This window comes from Panthera pardus, unplaced genomic scaffold, assembly GCF_024362965.1.
Source record: "Panthera pardus isolate Hobbes unplaced genomic scaffold, ASM2436296v1 HiC_scaffold_21, whole genome shotgun sequence".
Classification (NCBI taxonomy): Eukaryota; Metazoa; Chordata; class Mammalia; order Carnivora; family Felidae; genus Panthera; species Panthera pardus.
This window is the reverse complement of record NW_026526777.1, coordinates 5,176,959-5,191,591: the sequence shown is the minus strand read 5'-3', so window position 1 is coordinate 5,191,591 and position 14,633 is coordinate 5,176,959. Positions and strand designations below refer to the sequence as shown.

General features: G+C 51.6%; 1 protein-coding gene across 3 annotated transcripts in view; it reads left to right on the top strand.

Annotated features, from left to right (window-relative positions):
- The window catches only part of SLAMF1 (signaling lymphocytic activation molecule family member 1), a 35,729-nt gene that overhangs the window by 9,427 nt on the left and 11,669 nt on the right, over nt 1–14,633 (top strand). For 2 of the 3 annotated variants that reach the window (XM_019433333.2, XM_019433334.2), the window contains exons 3-4: nt 893–1,174; nt 10,631–10,729. In XM_019433333.2, coding sequence (XP_019288878.2) covers nt 893–1,174; nt 10,631–10,729 — 381 coding nt within the window. The remainder of the gene's footprint in view (nt 1–892; nt 1,175–10,630; nt 10,730–14,633) is intronic. The other variant, XM_019433335.2, reaches the window with a different exon arrangement.

Below are 14,633 nucleotides of genomic sequence, written 5' to 3'. Positions count from 1 at the left end.
CCAGCATTTCTTTGAAATCCCCAGATGCCTACAGGAGGACATCAGGAGAGTCCTTCCCCCTCCTCCACACAGTGTATGCAGACTCCCTTCAGCCCCCTGACAGGTACCAGGGAGTTCTGGCCACTCCAGTAGTGCCCCCCAGGGACGACCCATCATGCATTTTCCAGAACAGTTCATTGCCTTTGTCACATCTTGTCACCTAAATTCTTACCTTGGAAAGTGCGGTCTATGCAACCACGAGAGTCTTCTCGAGTCCAAGGAAGAAGCTGGATTTCAGAGTCAGACAGACCTAGGTTCTGAGCTCACATAATATGTGACCCCTGCCATCCCTGCGGGACTCAGTGTCTTCACCTGTAAGATGGGAATACTTATCACTAGTAGGCTACGATTGTTGAGAAAGTTGTTGAGAAGATTAAAGGCTATGATGAGCGTGCAGTGCCAGAATCGTGTCTGTCCTACAGTAATCGCTAAATAAATACAACCTGCTCCCTGGCCTCGGCTATTTCATGGCATTAGAGTGAGCACCCCTTCCCAACACACACTCTAGATAAAAAACCCCACCACCCAGTCATTCTTTCAGATCTAGGAGGTAATACTCAAGTATCAGATCAGGAGTATTAGCAAGAGGAGGTAGGTTCCTAACAGTAGTGGTAGGAGGGGACGAAACGATGGATTGTTTTTCTCTATTTTGTCCCGAGCTCGCACCGGAAGGGAGCGTGGTGGAGAGAGAGGGATTTGGGGAACCAGTAAGTCCCCACTAGAATAAACCGCACTGCAGACCCACGGGGAAGGAAAAGCACCATCGGGTTGCATTTTCTTCTGACGAAAAGGTCCAGTCAGAATCCCAGGGGGTTCACTTGAGTGAGGCCTTCTTTCCTCCACCTCCTGACAGAACAGGTCTCCACTCCGGAAATAAAGGTGCTGAACTGGACCCAGGAGAACGGAAACTGCAGCTTGACGCTGGCCTGCGAAGTGGAGAGGGGGGACCATGTGGCTTACAGCTGGAGGGAGGAGACGGGCGCCGACCCACCGGTCTCGGCCAACAGCTCCCACCTGCACCTCAGCCTGGGCCCTCAGCACGTCCACAACGTCTACGTCTGCACCGTGAGCAACCCCATCAGCAACCACTCGCAGACCTTCACCCCGGGGTCCGTGTGCATGCCAGATCTGCCAGGTGAGTGCCCTGGTGGGGGCCGGTGTGGCACATTGACGACACGGGCTCCGCCCCCAGCTGGAACCAATGGTTCCTGCCTCCACCCTGGTAACGACACTTTACATTTTTCTCTACGCTTGATAAAAGCTTCCTCGGGTGCGTTCAGTGGGTGCCTGCCGCTCGTGATCGCCGGGAGGGCATTCTGCTCAGTTCCCAGCCGAGGGAAACGATGGAGTCAGACCCAGAGCGCGGGCCTCCCCGTTGTGATTCTTCCTTTCCCCTCCTGTCTTGGCTCTAACCCGCAAGGGAGGCAGGTCTCGACTCCCCAGTGCACGGTCCGCTCATGGTGGGACAGGTCTGCACCATCGATAAGACTTGTTGACCCCCTCCGTGCAGCAAATTGGGCACGGCTATGGGACCTGACCTGTGCTCTCCAGCCACATGGTGTGATGATAAGACGTGAAGCATCTGCTCAGTAACGGAAAGCAGGGTATAATGAAGGGCCACCTGTTAGTGGTATGGACCGTGAACCTCATAGCAAGTCGGATGTCCCGGGGAGTTAGCTCTCTGACCAAGACCTGGACTGTGGCGTTCGGGAATGATGACAAACCACATAGTACTTTGTTATTGGCAGAGCGCTTTCAAAGGTCTCATCTGCTTCGTCTTCACAATGACCCTCCCGGTTAAGTGTTATCGCCAGCCTCATTTGACAGACGAGGAAGGTGAAGCTCGTAGCCTTTAAGTACCCTCCCCATGCTTCCTCGAGGTTTAGCACCTAAGCCTCCACCTTCTGACTGCTCATTCTCCAGGAGGCACAGCATCATTATTCTGCTATCAAAAGGAAGGGAGGGCCGATTAAGTGGCCATCTGAGGGTGGAAGCTAGCTAGACAGACCGCTGACCCTTTTCAATGACAGATCCTGTGTCCGTGCCTCGGGTGGGTTCAGGGACAGAAGGACCTGGCTGCTGGCCCTCCGAGCATTACTGATGCCCTGACGTTCTCCTTTCTGCATCCAGTGCGGGGAACAGGAGCCATTCCAAGGGGACTTCAGCCCGCTGTAGACTTGGTGTGTCTATGAGGGAGGCGTTCTAGGGTTTGCGGAAGGTGTCCCCAGTGGCTCTGGACCCAGTGCCACTCTGCTTACTTGCAAGCGTAAGGCCTCTTAACCTGTCTGAGGCTTAGATTCTTTATCTAAAATCGTAACCGCTGACAGGTCTTAACTGTTTACTATATGCCACTTGTGTGGCCTCGCACTCAATTCTCACAGCCACCAAAGAGCATCAGTACACCCCCACTTCACAGATGAGGAAGCAAAGACATAGGAAGGTCACACACAGAGCACGTAGCAGGGCTGAGCTGTCTGATCCTGGAATCCTCCTAAGTAGTCGTGGAAAACATGATGGGCTTGAAACGCCTCGTAAATAATTGTAAAAATGCAAGGTTTTTTCTTGAGGCTTCTGTGGTCATAGCAAACCTCCTGGAGCAAAGACAGGGCATGAAGAGTTTTACCCCGGCCTATCTCAAAAAAAGGAAGGACTCTCTCTGTGCTTTTCTCTGTGGTTCAAGAAGAGTTTAATTAGTGCTTTCCAAAGTCTTCATAGGTCACGAAGCTCTGTCCAGAGTCAATATTCTATGATTCGCTTTGCACGTACAGTAGGAAGAAGGCTAACCAAAGTTTACAAGGGATATTTGCTGCTAGGGCTGCCGTGACCGAGTTCCAGCAACGGGGTGGTTTCAACCACCAGAATGTATTGCCTCACAGTTCTGGAGACTAGAAGTCCAGAATCACATGGTTGGTAAGGCTGGTTGTTTCTGAACCTGTGAGGAAGAGGTCTGTGGAGGCCCCTCTCCGTGGCTGACAGGTGGCTGCCTTCTCCTCGTGTCTCTTCACACTCTCTTCCCTCAGAGCCTATCTCCGTTCAGATTCCCTCATCTTATAAGGGCACCAGTCATGTTGGATCAGGGCTCCCCTGTAATCGGTTTTCTGGTGTTGCCATAAGAGAAGACCACAGACTGGGTGTTTGAGTGACAGGAATTCATTTTCTCACAACTCTGGAGGCTACAAGTCCAAGATCAAAGTGTTGGCAGGGCTGGGCTTTTTCGCTGAGGCCTCTCTCCTTGGCTTGCAGATGGCCACCTTCTTGCTGTGCCTCCCTATGGTCTTTCCTCTGTGTGTGCACACATCTCTTCGTGTGCCCGGATTTCCTGTAAGATTGGATTGGAGCCCATCCTAATGGCCTCATTTTAACTTCATCGCCCATTTTAAGATCCCGTCTCCAAATACATTTGCATTCTGAGGTACTAAGGGTTAAGGCTTCAAAATATGAGTTGGGGAGGGACAGAGTTCAGCTCATAACGCCACCCGAGTGATCTCATTTCAACTTGATCACCTCTGTAAAGACACTGTTTCCAAATAAGGTCACATTCTAAAGACTTCAACATGTGAATTTTGGGGGAAGCACAGTTCAATCCATAACACAAACAGAGATCCCTCCCTCCTGCCTCTGGGGGTGGGGAACAATGGCACATCAGAACAAATTCACATGGCTGGGCTGTGGCATGCCGTTCCCAGTATACCAGGCTGCCTAAAGACAGAAAACAGAGTTCTATTAGCTTGTTGACTTGTGTTTAATGAGTATTACTAATCCTTAAAATACTGTGCTTAGTTTGACAACCTCTGTTGAGATTCCACTACGTTCCAACATTGTGTTAGGTGCTGAGTGCACGAAGACAAAAAAAAAAAAAAGACCTGATCCTTGCCCTTAAGGAAAGAGATCATTCTGGAAGTAGCTAATCCTAGATCGTGTAGTGGTACGGGCAGAACAGAAGTAACAAAGAAGAAGGAATGATTGAGGCTATCTGAAGGAATCAGAGAGACCATCGCAGAGGATGCGACACCAAGTGGGTTTTGGAGAGTAAATACAAATTGCCCAAGCAGATCAAAGAAAGACATTCCAGGCAGAGGGAAAAGCAGAGGCAGCTGGGTCTTGTCCTGTGTTACCCTACAGGCAATCGGAAGCGATAATCGATAGAGGAGTAACACGATCGGCTTTGCATTTCGGAGAGAGATCTCAGTGGTGTGGAGAATAGGTGGGGGCAGGGAAGAGGCAGCAGAAAGAGAAACTAGTTATGGGGAAGGGCCACCCTTGCAGTGACCCATCAAGAGATGATGAGGAGTGGCTGTTAGTTTAACAAAGACTTCATACAAGGGAAATTCCAGCCTTGGGACCGAGCGGTGGAGTCTGAGGGTTTATTGGAGATCTCTTCACTGTGCCATTTTTCTGATGACATTTGTCCAGGCTCCCAGTGGTATACTCATCCTTCTTCCAATGGCCACTTCATTATTTTACAGTAAGAAATGTCTTTGTTTGTTTGTTTGTTTGTTTGTTTCCGCTGATTCCCAGTGAGCACGGTAAGAAACATCTTAATGTCTCTTGCTAGGAAGCACCTTTATTGCCAAGTCCAAATCTTAGGGTGCTACAAAGCACTCTCGCGAGGTCACCCAGAGCATATTGATGTGGGTCGACGGGGTGGGCCTCGCTGTTGTCCTTCGTGACCGTCTTCGGAAAGAGTTACATCTATGCCAGGACGAATAATACAAAACCTTAAGCAATTCAACTAAAAGGGAATGTCCCTGGGAGCTCCTCTTGGAAAGAAGCTACTTTTCCGTAGATCGCCAACAAGTTGGCTCAGCAAGCCTGGGTTAGCGCAGAGGAAGAGACAGGTGACACCTGCCAGTGAGCCCCAGGGGCTCCCCCTTTCTAACAGGGCCAGGGAGCACCCACTGCTACCGAGGGCAGAGGCACGTCCCTCTTCATCGTGCACCCAGTCCGGCCGGCGTGACAACAGTGGCGGAAGGGTGGAGGCTGGAAGGTACCTCATGGGCTAGAGCCTTGTCACATGGCCACCCCTGCCGCAAGGGCGGCTGGCCGGCCCCGGGACTGGACAACACCCGTGCTTCCGTGAATGGATGCGGAAAAGTGTGGGCACAACCAGCAGCCTCTGCAACACAGTGTGGGTGGGATAGGCGGGCGTGAGGGGCTTTTCTGGAACCCGGAAACTCTGTGCAACTGTTCCCTTGGGTGGTCCCGGACCTCAAATTAGCGTATGGGTTGTGAGCATCCCCAATTCTGAGTGGAAGCCACCGTCGACGAGAAGGTGTTTTTTGAAGGTTGGCTGACTTCTTCAAGTCGCTCTGAGCTTTTGCAGACGGCCTTGCAGACAGAACCACATGAAAGGCAGGAAGGAGATCTGTTCTCAGACCGTTACGGCAGCACCTCACTACGTCCTGGGGGAGACTACGTTTGTTTCTCAGATTCTTTTTTGTTTTCTTCTCTCTCTCCTGGAAGAATGAGGTTTGGCGGACTTGAGGAGGGACAGCTTTTGCGTGTCTGTGGCAATGGACTTTTAGAGGTTAAAAAAAAAAAAAAGGCCCCCCATCCTTTGCCTTGGAGGCGTGGCTCCGGGCCAAGTTGTCAGGTTTAAACCACAACCCACAGGGGAGGGGACCAAAGGTGAGGGCTCACAAATTGCGCCGGGGTTCTCGACCAGCCTCCTCAGCGGCTTCGAAGAGGCTCCAGGGGTGGAAAAAGGCCCCACCTCCTATTTAGAAACGTTCAGATTGGATTTCTTTGTGAATGAACAATGGGGCCAACGGGCCGCGGGACCACGTTGCTCTGATTTCGTTCTGAGAGGCCTCACTCACTACAGGACTGAGGAAGAAGAGGGAGAGCTGGAGTTTTCTGTCACAGGAAACGGTGGTTTGAAAATGGGAACACAGGTGGTGCGGAGGCCGCAGGCACACAGTCTCTTCCTGATTCCATTTCATTATTATGAAGCACATGCTAAGTAGGTCAGCGCTCGGTCCCTTTGATTCCACTTCGAGCCATTCAAAAGTGACCCTGCCTTCCTTCTGAGACCTCCTTATATTTAGGGCTCTAATAATTCTTAACCAAGGGATACATGCCAGTCTTCTTTCTATGGCTTTTAATTTAATTTAACTTCCTTTATCTTGTGCTCAGTAAGTGCCCCCCCCCCCCACCCTACATCGTATCAGGTGGTGGGGGGAGGGGGTGCGAATAAAGCTTAACACAGCGTTTACCTTCAAGAATTTACAATCTAGGTGGGACTTCTCTACCTTACCAGGTAGAAAAATATTATCGTATTAAGAAACGTCGACTAAAATTCCTCTCTGGAAAGGAACAGGGTTTGTTTAGAATTGTACCTTAGTTTAAATGTTAGCGGGCAGGGGCGTCTGGGTGGCTCGGTAGGTTAAGCGTCCGACTTCTGCTCAGGTCATGATGTCACAGCTCGTGGGTCTGAGCCCCACGCTGGGCTCTGTGCTGACAGCTCGGACCCTGGAGCCTGCTTCAGACTCTGTGTCTCCGTCTCCCTCTTTGCCTCTTCCCCGCTCATGCTCTGGCTCTCTCTCTCTCTCTCTCTCTCAAAAATAAATAAACACTAAAAAAAATTTTTTTTTAATGTTAGCGGGTAGGAGGTGACACCCCTCCCCCAAAGAATTCAGCTGTGGGTTAGAGGATTCTGTGCAAGAAAGGGGACAGATGTGGCTTGTGCAGACAGAGGAAGAGAAAAAGAAGGTCTGAGCCTGTCAGATGGTGGAAAAACCCACCTGGTTCATGATGGAATCTGTTCCCTGTGACCTTTCAGATCTTCAGCAGAGGATTCACACCCACAAAATCTTGGTGTAGGTTTTTGGTTGTGTGTGTGTGTGTGTGTGTGTGTATGTGTGTGTGTGTGTGGAAACTGCTGAAGGCATTGAACCTTGCACCCAGGACAGCCCAGACCACAGCAAGCGGAGCCACACGAGCAAGTCTTTCGTTGTACGAGGAAGTTATCACCTGACATTGTAGGAATCATGGGCAGCCTGACAGCATTCTGTCCGTATCGATCCAAATTGCTAAGGGCCGGGAGTACCTGACATTTAGTTTCCATACAAGCATCCGTATCACGAGAGAATAGTACCAAACAGAGGAGCACCACGTGCAAGGACGCCTGCTAGACAGAGAGAGAAACGAAGTCATAAGCCGACTACAGGATGGGGCTGAAGTGTCGGTGGCCAGCGAAGGGACTCCGGTGGACGTGAGATCAAACCCATCGTCTTGTCCTTCCAATCCACCAGCAGGAATCTACCGAGAATGTACTGTGTGCCAAGTCCTAGGACACCAGCAAAAGAGGGAAAGAAGTGGCCTCTGAGAGGCTAGCAGCTGGCGGGGGAGTGGAGGCTGGCGGAAGGAGGCGACAGCTGTGCACCTCGTGCTGTGCTCCAGGCACTGCTCTGGGCACCTTCTACAAAGATTTCCTCGGCTCGTCAGAGCGACTGTGCGAACTGGATATTGTCGTGCTCGCTTTGCAGTCGAGGAGACTGAGGCCCCAGAAGTTATGAACAGCCTCTCCGAGATCACAGAGCTATCAGGTGGTAGGTCCAGAATTCGAATCCCCCTGTCTGGTTCCAAATGACCTCACTGAAAGTGATCTGCACCGCAAAGATAATGGCACAACTCAGGTTCTAAGACACACGGCCTGAGCCAAGGTGCCGCAGAGTCGCGGGGCAGGGAACAAGGAGAGCTGGGACAGGTCAGGGAAACCGACACAGAGGAGGTAGCATTGGCCTGGGCGTCAACACTGGGCAGGCCCGGCAGGCAGCCGAAGGTGCGGCGGGAGGAAGGGGAGAGGGCACACCACAGGGCACGAGACGGGGCGGGTGTTGGAGGGAGGGTGTTGAGGGCATGGGCACCTCCCAGGGCTTTCCTCGCGGGGTCCCACCGCCACAGGAGAAAACACAAGACCGTGAAGTCCACAGTTCTCATCCTGCCCAGCTCCGCCATCAACCTCTCTGTGGCTCTGGGCACACCTGTCTGAATCGCAGTTCCCTCAACGTAAAAATGACTGAGTCGGGTGAGATGATGCTCCAGCTCCTCTAATATTCAAAACCTCTATGGAGCTGTCGCTTAAATCCTCGAACAGGTTCACGTTACTTTGCATTCAAAGACTAGGAGAAGAATCCGGGCTGTGAAATCTCAGGATGACGGCCAGCTTGCCTCTCAGATCTGGCTGGATGGGCAGAAGCTGGTCGGTTATGTCATGGGACAAGGACAGCAGATGACGTTCATCCTCACGGCTCCCTGGAAAAGAAACAGGGCTGGCGTTGTTACGTGCTCTGGCCCAGTCATTTGTTCTTCAAGTAACTGTTGTCTTAGCAGGTCCCCAACATACACGAGGGAAGAAGGGAAAGGAAGTCGTCTCACGATAGTCAGACTCGCTGTCACGATTTTCTGGGCCGCCTCCATGGACCCCCGGAACATGGTGGCGCTTGGCTGCTGTCTCTGCTTCTTAGCTTAGGATTTGGGGCACTTCTCCATGCCCCTGGGGTTGGCGACATAAGCCCTGAGTAATCATTCTTTCTTTGTGCTGTCTCAGACACACATGCACCCACACACACGCGCCCCACCTGCGAAGAGGCTTCTCAGTGACCACAAGCCATTCAGAGGGGGACCGCTCGCAGGAAGTTCCAACCACAGTGGTGTCTCCATGCTTAAGTCTTAGGCTTGATATTAATCCAGGAGCCTTACAGCCACTCTCTGCTTGCACCCTGGCTCTTTGATCAGGTCACATGGCACGCCTGTCCGCTGGAGTTGGTAACTGGCAGGGTGAAAGCTTCTTCAGTCTGGGGGAGAGGGTCGATAGTCAAGAGGGTCAACTGCTTACAAAGCCAGTTCAGTGAGATTCCTTGGGATGCCTTGATGTGTGAAAGGCCTAGGAAGCAAAAGGAGGAATCTTTTCAAACCCAGGAGGCAACCTCTGGTGAGCCATCAGGCTGAAGGCCCACTTTGATCTTGCCTTTTGTCGATGCCCTGAGACTTTAGCCTGTAGCTTTGGCCAACTCTGTGAATGTCACAGGTCAACTGTGCGAGTGGCGCTTGCAGGGACTCTGCTCCTCTACAACCCACCTATTCCTTCATCTCAACATCTCCCTCCACCCCCCAGTCCACCCCAAGTTCAACAACAAGCAGGCCGATTCTACAATCATCCTTATAAACTACCCTGACACATTAATGCCAACACCTGCTCTTATGCTATAGGTGGCCCTTCAATCCCACGGGTTTGAACTGGGTGGATCCACTTATATACAGATTGATTTTTATTTTTTTTACAAATACAATACGGTACTGGAAATAGATCTTCTCTTCCTTACGTTTGTCTCAACATTTTCTTCACCTTTCTTTACTGTAAGAGAACGGCATCTAATACATATAATACATCAACTCTCTGTGTTACCAGGAAGGTTTCCGGTTAACAGTAGGTTACAAACAGTTAAGTTTTGGGGGAATCAAAAGTCACACATGGATTTTCAACTGTGTCAGGGGGCCGGTACTTCTAACCCCCCCAGGCCGTTCAAGGGTCAACTGTGTTTAGAGCCTTAATGCTGTTACTTTACTTAAAATCCTGGTGCTTCAGGTAATGAACCCACTGTTCATTACCCTGGGGTAACTCGCCCCAAGCCCATAAGCCTCTCTGACTCTCCCCGAAGTCTGTCTTCAACACTCAGCCACATTTGTACCCCTAGACCGATCTCTAGTATTCGAGGGTCTCCATGCCTGCTTCCTTCCGCACAAAAGGGGAGTAATGAGAACCTCCCAGGGCTGTTGTGAAGGCTGTATCTATTAATACACATGATGCCCTAAAAATAAAGCCTGGCTCATCGTCCGTTACTACCTCAGTAAGCTAAATGTCTTGTTTGCTGGGACTCAGGTCTCTTTCGCTCTTTTCCAAGGTACCGCTCCTGGCTCAGAAGGATTTGGTGAAGTGGGTAAAGGAGAGAAAGCATTAAAAAAAAGGGGGGGGGGCTCTGTGACTTTGAGCCTGCTGACTGCCACTCAAGGGCTCATGTTAAGCCTGGGGATCGCTGAGAGGAAAACGTACATGCTTTTCTTTCAGTTCGGGTCCAGTGGCCTCAGTAAAGTTATTTGCACGGAAGGACCATCATAGCGCCATCGTGTTCATTTTTAAGAGACAGAAATTGGTCGTTCTTCCTCCCAGCGTCTCATGACAATGGTGTGGGGGTGTGGGGGTGTGGGGACAGTGGGCAGTACCCATGTGTTCATTCAACCAACATGGATGCAGGACGCATGAGATTTAACACTAGGGAAAAGGGAAGAGAGGTTGACCTGGGACAAAGATGAGCCTGATTTGAGCCATGTGGCCCTCAAGGTGCCCATCAGGCACTTGAGCGGAAAAATCTTCACGGAAATGAGGAAAATAGAGTGTGGAGAGAGGAATAAGGATAAGAGGACAGGTAGGGAGTCTTGGGTGATCTGAAGCCGCTGTCTGCAACCATCAGAGTGGACGTCTCCCCCGAGAATAGAGAACGAGAACATGAGGCTTGGTCTCCCCACTTCCGGGAAGGATGTTTTTAAACTCGCAGTACTGTTGAGATTGCCCTTTGACCTTTTTTTTCAGAACTAAGACCCTGGGGACTGTATGTCGGGCTGTCCTCAGGGGCCGTCATTGGTGTCATCCTGGTGTTCAAAGTAGCAGTGCTGCTGTTGAGAAGAAGAGGTAGGTGTCTGACAGTGAAGAGACTCATATCAGATTCTGCGGTAAGCAGGGACGGCTCTCCACAAGCAAAGATCTGCTTGCACCCCTTAGCACGCTTTTCTCCACAAAGCACCTTTGCGATAACTAAATACACATAGCCTGGGGCCTTGCTCAGCTCGGTCGAAATCAGCACGTCTTTTTTTTTTTTTTTTTTTTTATGTGTATTTATTTACTTGGGGGGCGGGGCCGAGAGAGAGGGAGTGAGAGAATCCCCAGCAGCCCCAGTGCTGTCAGCACAGAGCCCAGCTTGGGGCCTGATCCCGTGACCCTGGTATCACGACCTGAGCCGAGATCAAGAGTCGGACGCACTGAGCCTCCCCGGTGCCCCGTGATTCCACACACGTCTTGATCCCCTATGTTGGGCTACGGGAATGGAAAGAGGGATGAGCCACAGGTGTCTAGCGTGGGAGGCCTTGCACAGATCGTTCTCATTCCGTATGCCTCGCTCTGGTGTAGACGTATATACAGGATGCTGAAGGGGTCCCGAGGCTTAACCATGTTCACCAGACGCAGAATCCAGGGGACTCCTGGATTTCATTCAAGAAACGTTAGAATTACTGACTAATAAAAAGGCACTCACCCAAGGGCTGAAACCGTTCTATAATTTCTTTTTATTCCCGCAATATCCTCTGCAAATCGTTTCTACGTGACTCAGCGTCGGGGTAACAGACGCAGAGAGAGGCTACGTGACTCGTGCGAGTTCACCCAGCCTGTTAATGAGAGACCAGAACTGACACCCACCCTCCAGGGCGTGTGCCACGGGGAAGGTCCACAGGTCACCGGAAGGCAGCGGAGGGAATGCTCTTTACTAAGATTTGTGCACAAATTCTGCCTCACCCTGGAAAACGGTACCATTTGCGAGTTGCTTAAGGCCAGACCAAATGATACGGAAGATCACCCGGGATAGCTCTGAAGGCCCCATTACTTCCTTGCAGGTTAAGTACCTAGAGGTAGGGTCTCTTGGCCTCCCCTCCAAGTCGTCCCCTGATTCCACATCGAGGAGCAATGCGCTCGGCCCCACTCGCCTCACCCGCCCACACCGCAGTCCCACAGGTCCAGTTTCCCGGGCTGGCCGTCCCGTGGTGAGGACGGGACTTGATTTTCACTCCACGAAGCTGATGGCTGGTCTTATTTGCCAAGTAGATCGGTCACGTGCGACCTTCTCAAAAAAGCCCTTACCACAGCACCCTGAGTCGGGTTGGCTTGCATGAAAAAAGTCAAGATCACAGCCCAGCCGCCTACTTTTGTCTCATTTCCTCCATCTAAGAGTTAGCTGGGGAGGGGTTGGGGTGGGGTGATTCAGACAGAAACCATGATGAGAGCCCAAGGGGATGGGGCAAGGCACCCACATTTGGCCTAGATAAGAAGGAAACGGTGAGATACCAGGATTGAGGACCCTGAGATTAACACGAATGCCGTCACCTCCGAGATGCCGCCCGACTCTGAAGCTCTGCAAAGGGTCTCCCTAGCAATTTCATGCCCAGAATTCACTGCTCCAACACACGGGGTCGGGCACTGGCCAAACTTACATTCACACGCAGACTCGGCCGCTGACGGGCTGGGTAACGGAATCAGTGAGGTCTCCCCTGCAAAACAGGGGTGAAGTTATGTAAGGTGCGGTGTTGTGGGGGTCCAGGAGTCCATACGCCCAAAACACCGAATACGGGGGTGTCCACGGAGAGATGGTGGGACACGGACAGATGCACGACAGATGGACAGATACATACACACTAGACAAGTCTCATAAGGGAGTGAATTCAAACACCAGTGGTTTAAGTCCTATCGCCAGCAGATGTGGCACGGGCCGCATCTGGGAACAGCACTCGGGACAAGCCCATGAAGCCTGGGTAACAAAGGACAACTTTGTCCTTCAGGCCACGGCTGGAAAGGACGTTAGACACTCTCCATCCGAATTTTACGGTTAAAGTAAGAGAAGAGACCCAATTCGGTGGCAGGTGCTGTCCAATGCCACTCAGCTAGTGAGGAGTAGGGAGTAGCTACCCTCATTCTAAGGCCACGATGAACATTTTCATTCGGCCCCAGGGCCTCCCTGACTGAGCTGAGTTGAGCTGGCTCCCAAAACCTGCTCTGGAGCTAGGAAGGACACTGTGCAACCGAACGATCTTGAACGATCAGTGTTTCTCTCGGACGCGGCGTTTCAGCCTCCCTTCTTCCATCTGTCTGAGCGTTCGGGGCTGTCCCCACAATCACCCGTTTGGGCCAGAAGCTGACCCGAAGAGTCGAAGTCCCTCAAGACGGGTGTCTGTTCTCCCACGGACTGAGCACAGGCCAGGGCGGGCGCGGCTAACTTTGCAAACACTCTAACAGACCCAACCTGTGCCCCCCTCTCATGACCCCGTCTGTCACCCCCAAGCCCCAGCCTCCGTTCTGCACACGCGCATTCACGCACACTGGGCAGCCAGTATCAATCCTGGCCAAACAGTAAAGCCGGGACCACTAGGCACTCCACGCACGCCCCCCACCCCCGGGCACAAGCACACCCTACGCAGACGTTCTTTGAGAGCTTTGAGCTTCCCCTTCTGCTCCAAGGATCATATATTCTCATGCGGCACCTTCTAGCACCTTCACCGCATACATACATTTTCGGCCTTCCCCTTCCAAATAAAAGCGTACCGCTCCTCGGTGCTATTCCCTCAGGGACTGGCTCCTCATTTTTTTTAAGAGGATCAATTGACTGGCGTTAAAATAAGTCCAACCTAAAGACCCTGTGTGATTTCCTCTGGGTCAAGCCTCCATTGCTTCTGCCTGGACTTGGCAAGAGTCCCCAAATTAGCCTCCATGCTTTAGTCTGGCACTTTCACCACGCTTCTCACCGCTGCACGAAGCGCATAAAGAACACCAGAGAACAGGGGCGCCCGGGGGGCTCAGTCGGTTGAGCGTCCTCGGCTCAGCTCAGGACTTCCGGTTTGTGAGTTCGAGCCCCGGGTCGGGCTCTGTGCTAACAGCTCAGAGCCTGGAGCTTGCTTCGGATTCTGTGTCCCCGACCCCCCTTCTCTCTGCCCCTCCGATGCTCGTGCTCTGTCTCTCAGGCTGCAGGTATGCGACATGCCTGTAATTGCACAGGGTCGGTCTGGAAGGATATATGTCGAACTTAAAAGCGATCGTTTCTGGAAATGAAATTGCCTTGGTTGGGGTGGGGGGGACGAGGGATGTACTTTTGACCTTATGCAATTTTAATTTTTGTAGTGAGGACGAATTATTTTCATAATTTAAAAAGACGAAATTCAAAAACTGGTTAACTGTTAAAGTGTCCTGCAATGACTTCAATTCCGGAGACCCTAGGCTCTGAGCAAAGTTTCCGGGTGGTGGGTGTTCGAATGACGCTGTCCCTTTATTTTCCCATCAGTCCCTGGGGGATCATCCGTCTGGTGCCCCCTTCCTCTACACACGCACAAAGTGTCCCAGAAACAGAGGGTTGAGTGAGAAAGCTGAACCAAGCACCGTGCCACAAGTGGGAGAATATGCAAGCATCGTAAGCCCCGTCCTCAAAGCACTTAGAATCCTGGGAGGAGGCCAGATACGCACATTAAACAACAGAGATTAAAATAATTGAATGGCATTCCAATTCCATGTAACACATACTGGGAATTTTCTATGGACCAGGCACTGTTCTAAATACTTGACAGATAACATCTCATGGGACCGTCACAACAGCCCTGTGGGGGAAGATACTTCAGTCCCATTTCTCAGAGAAATAGAAACAGAGAGATCAAGGAACCAACCTCATGTCATGTGACACATATACAGGGGGTTTGGGACTTGGTGTTTGTTCCTTTGGTACTCCTGGGGAGGGGGGGGGGGGTATGAGGTGGGGGGGTAAAGACCACATAGGTCTGAGTGGAGT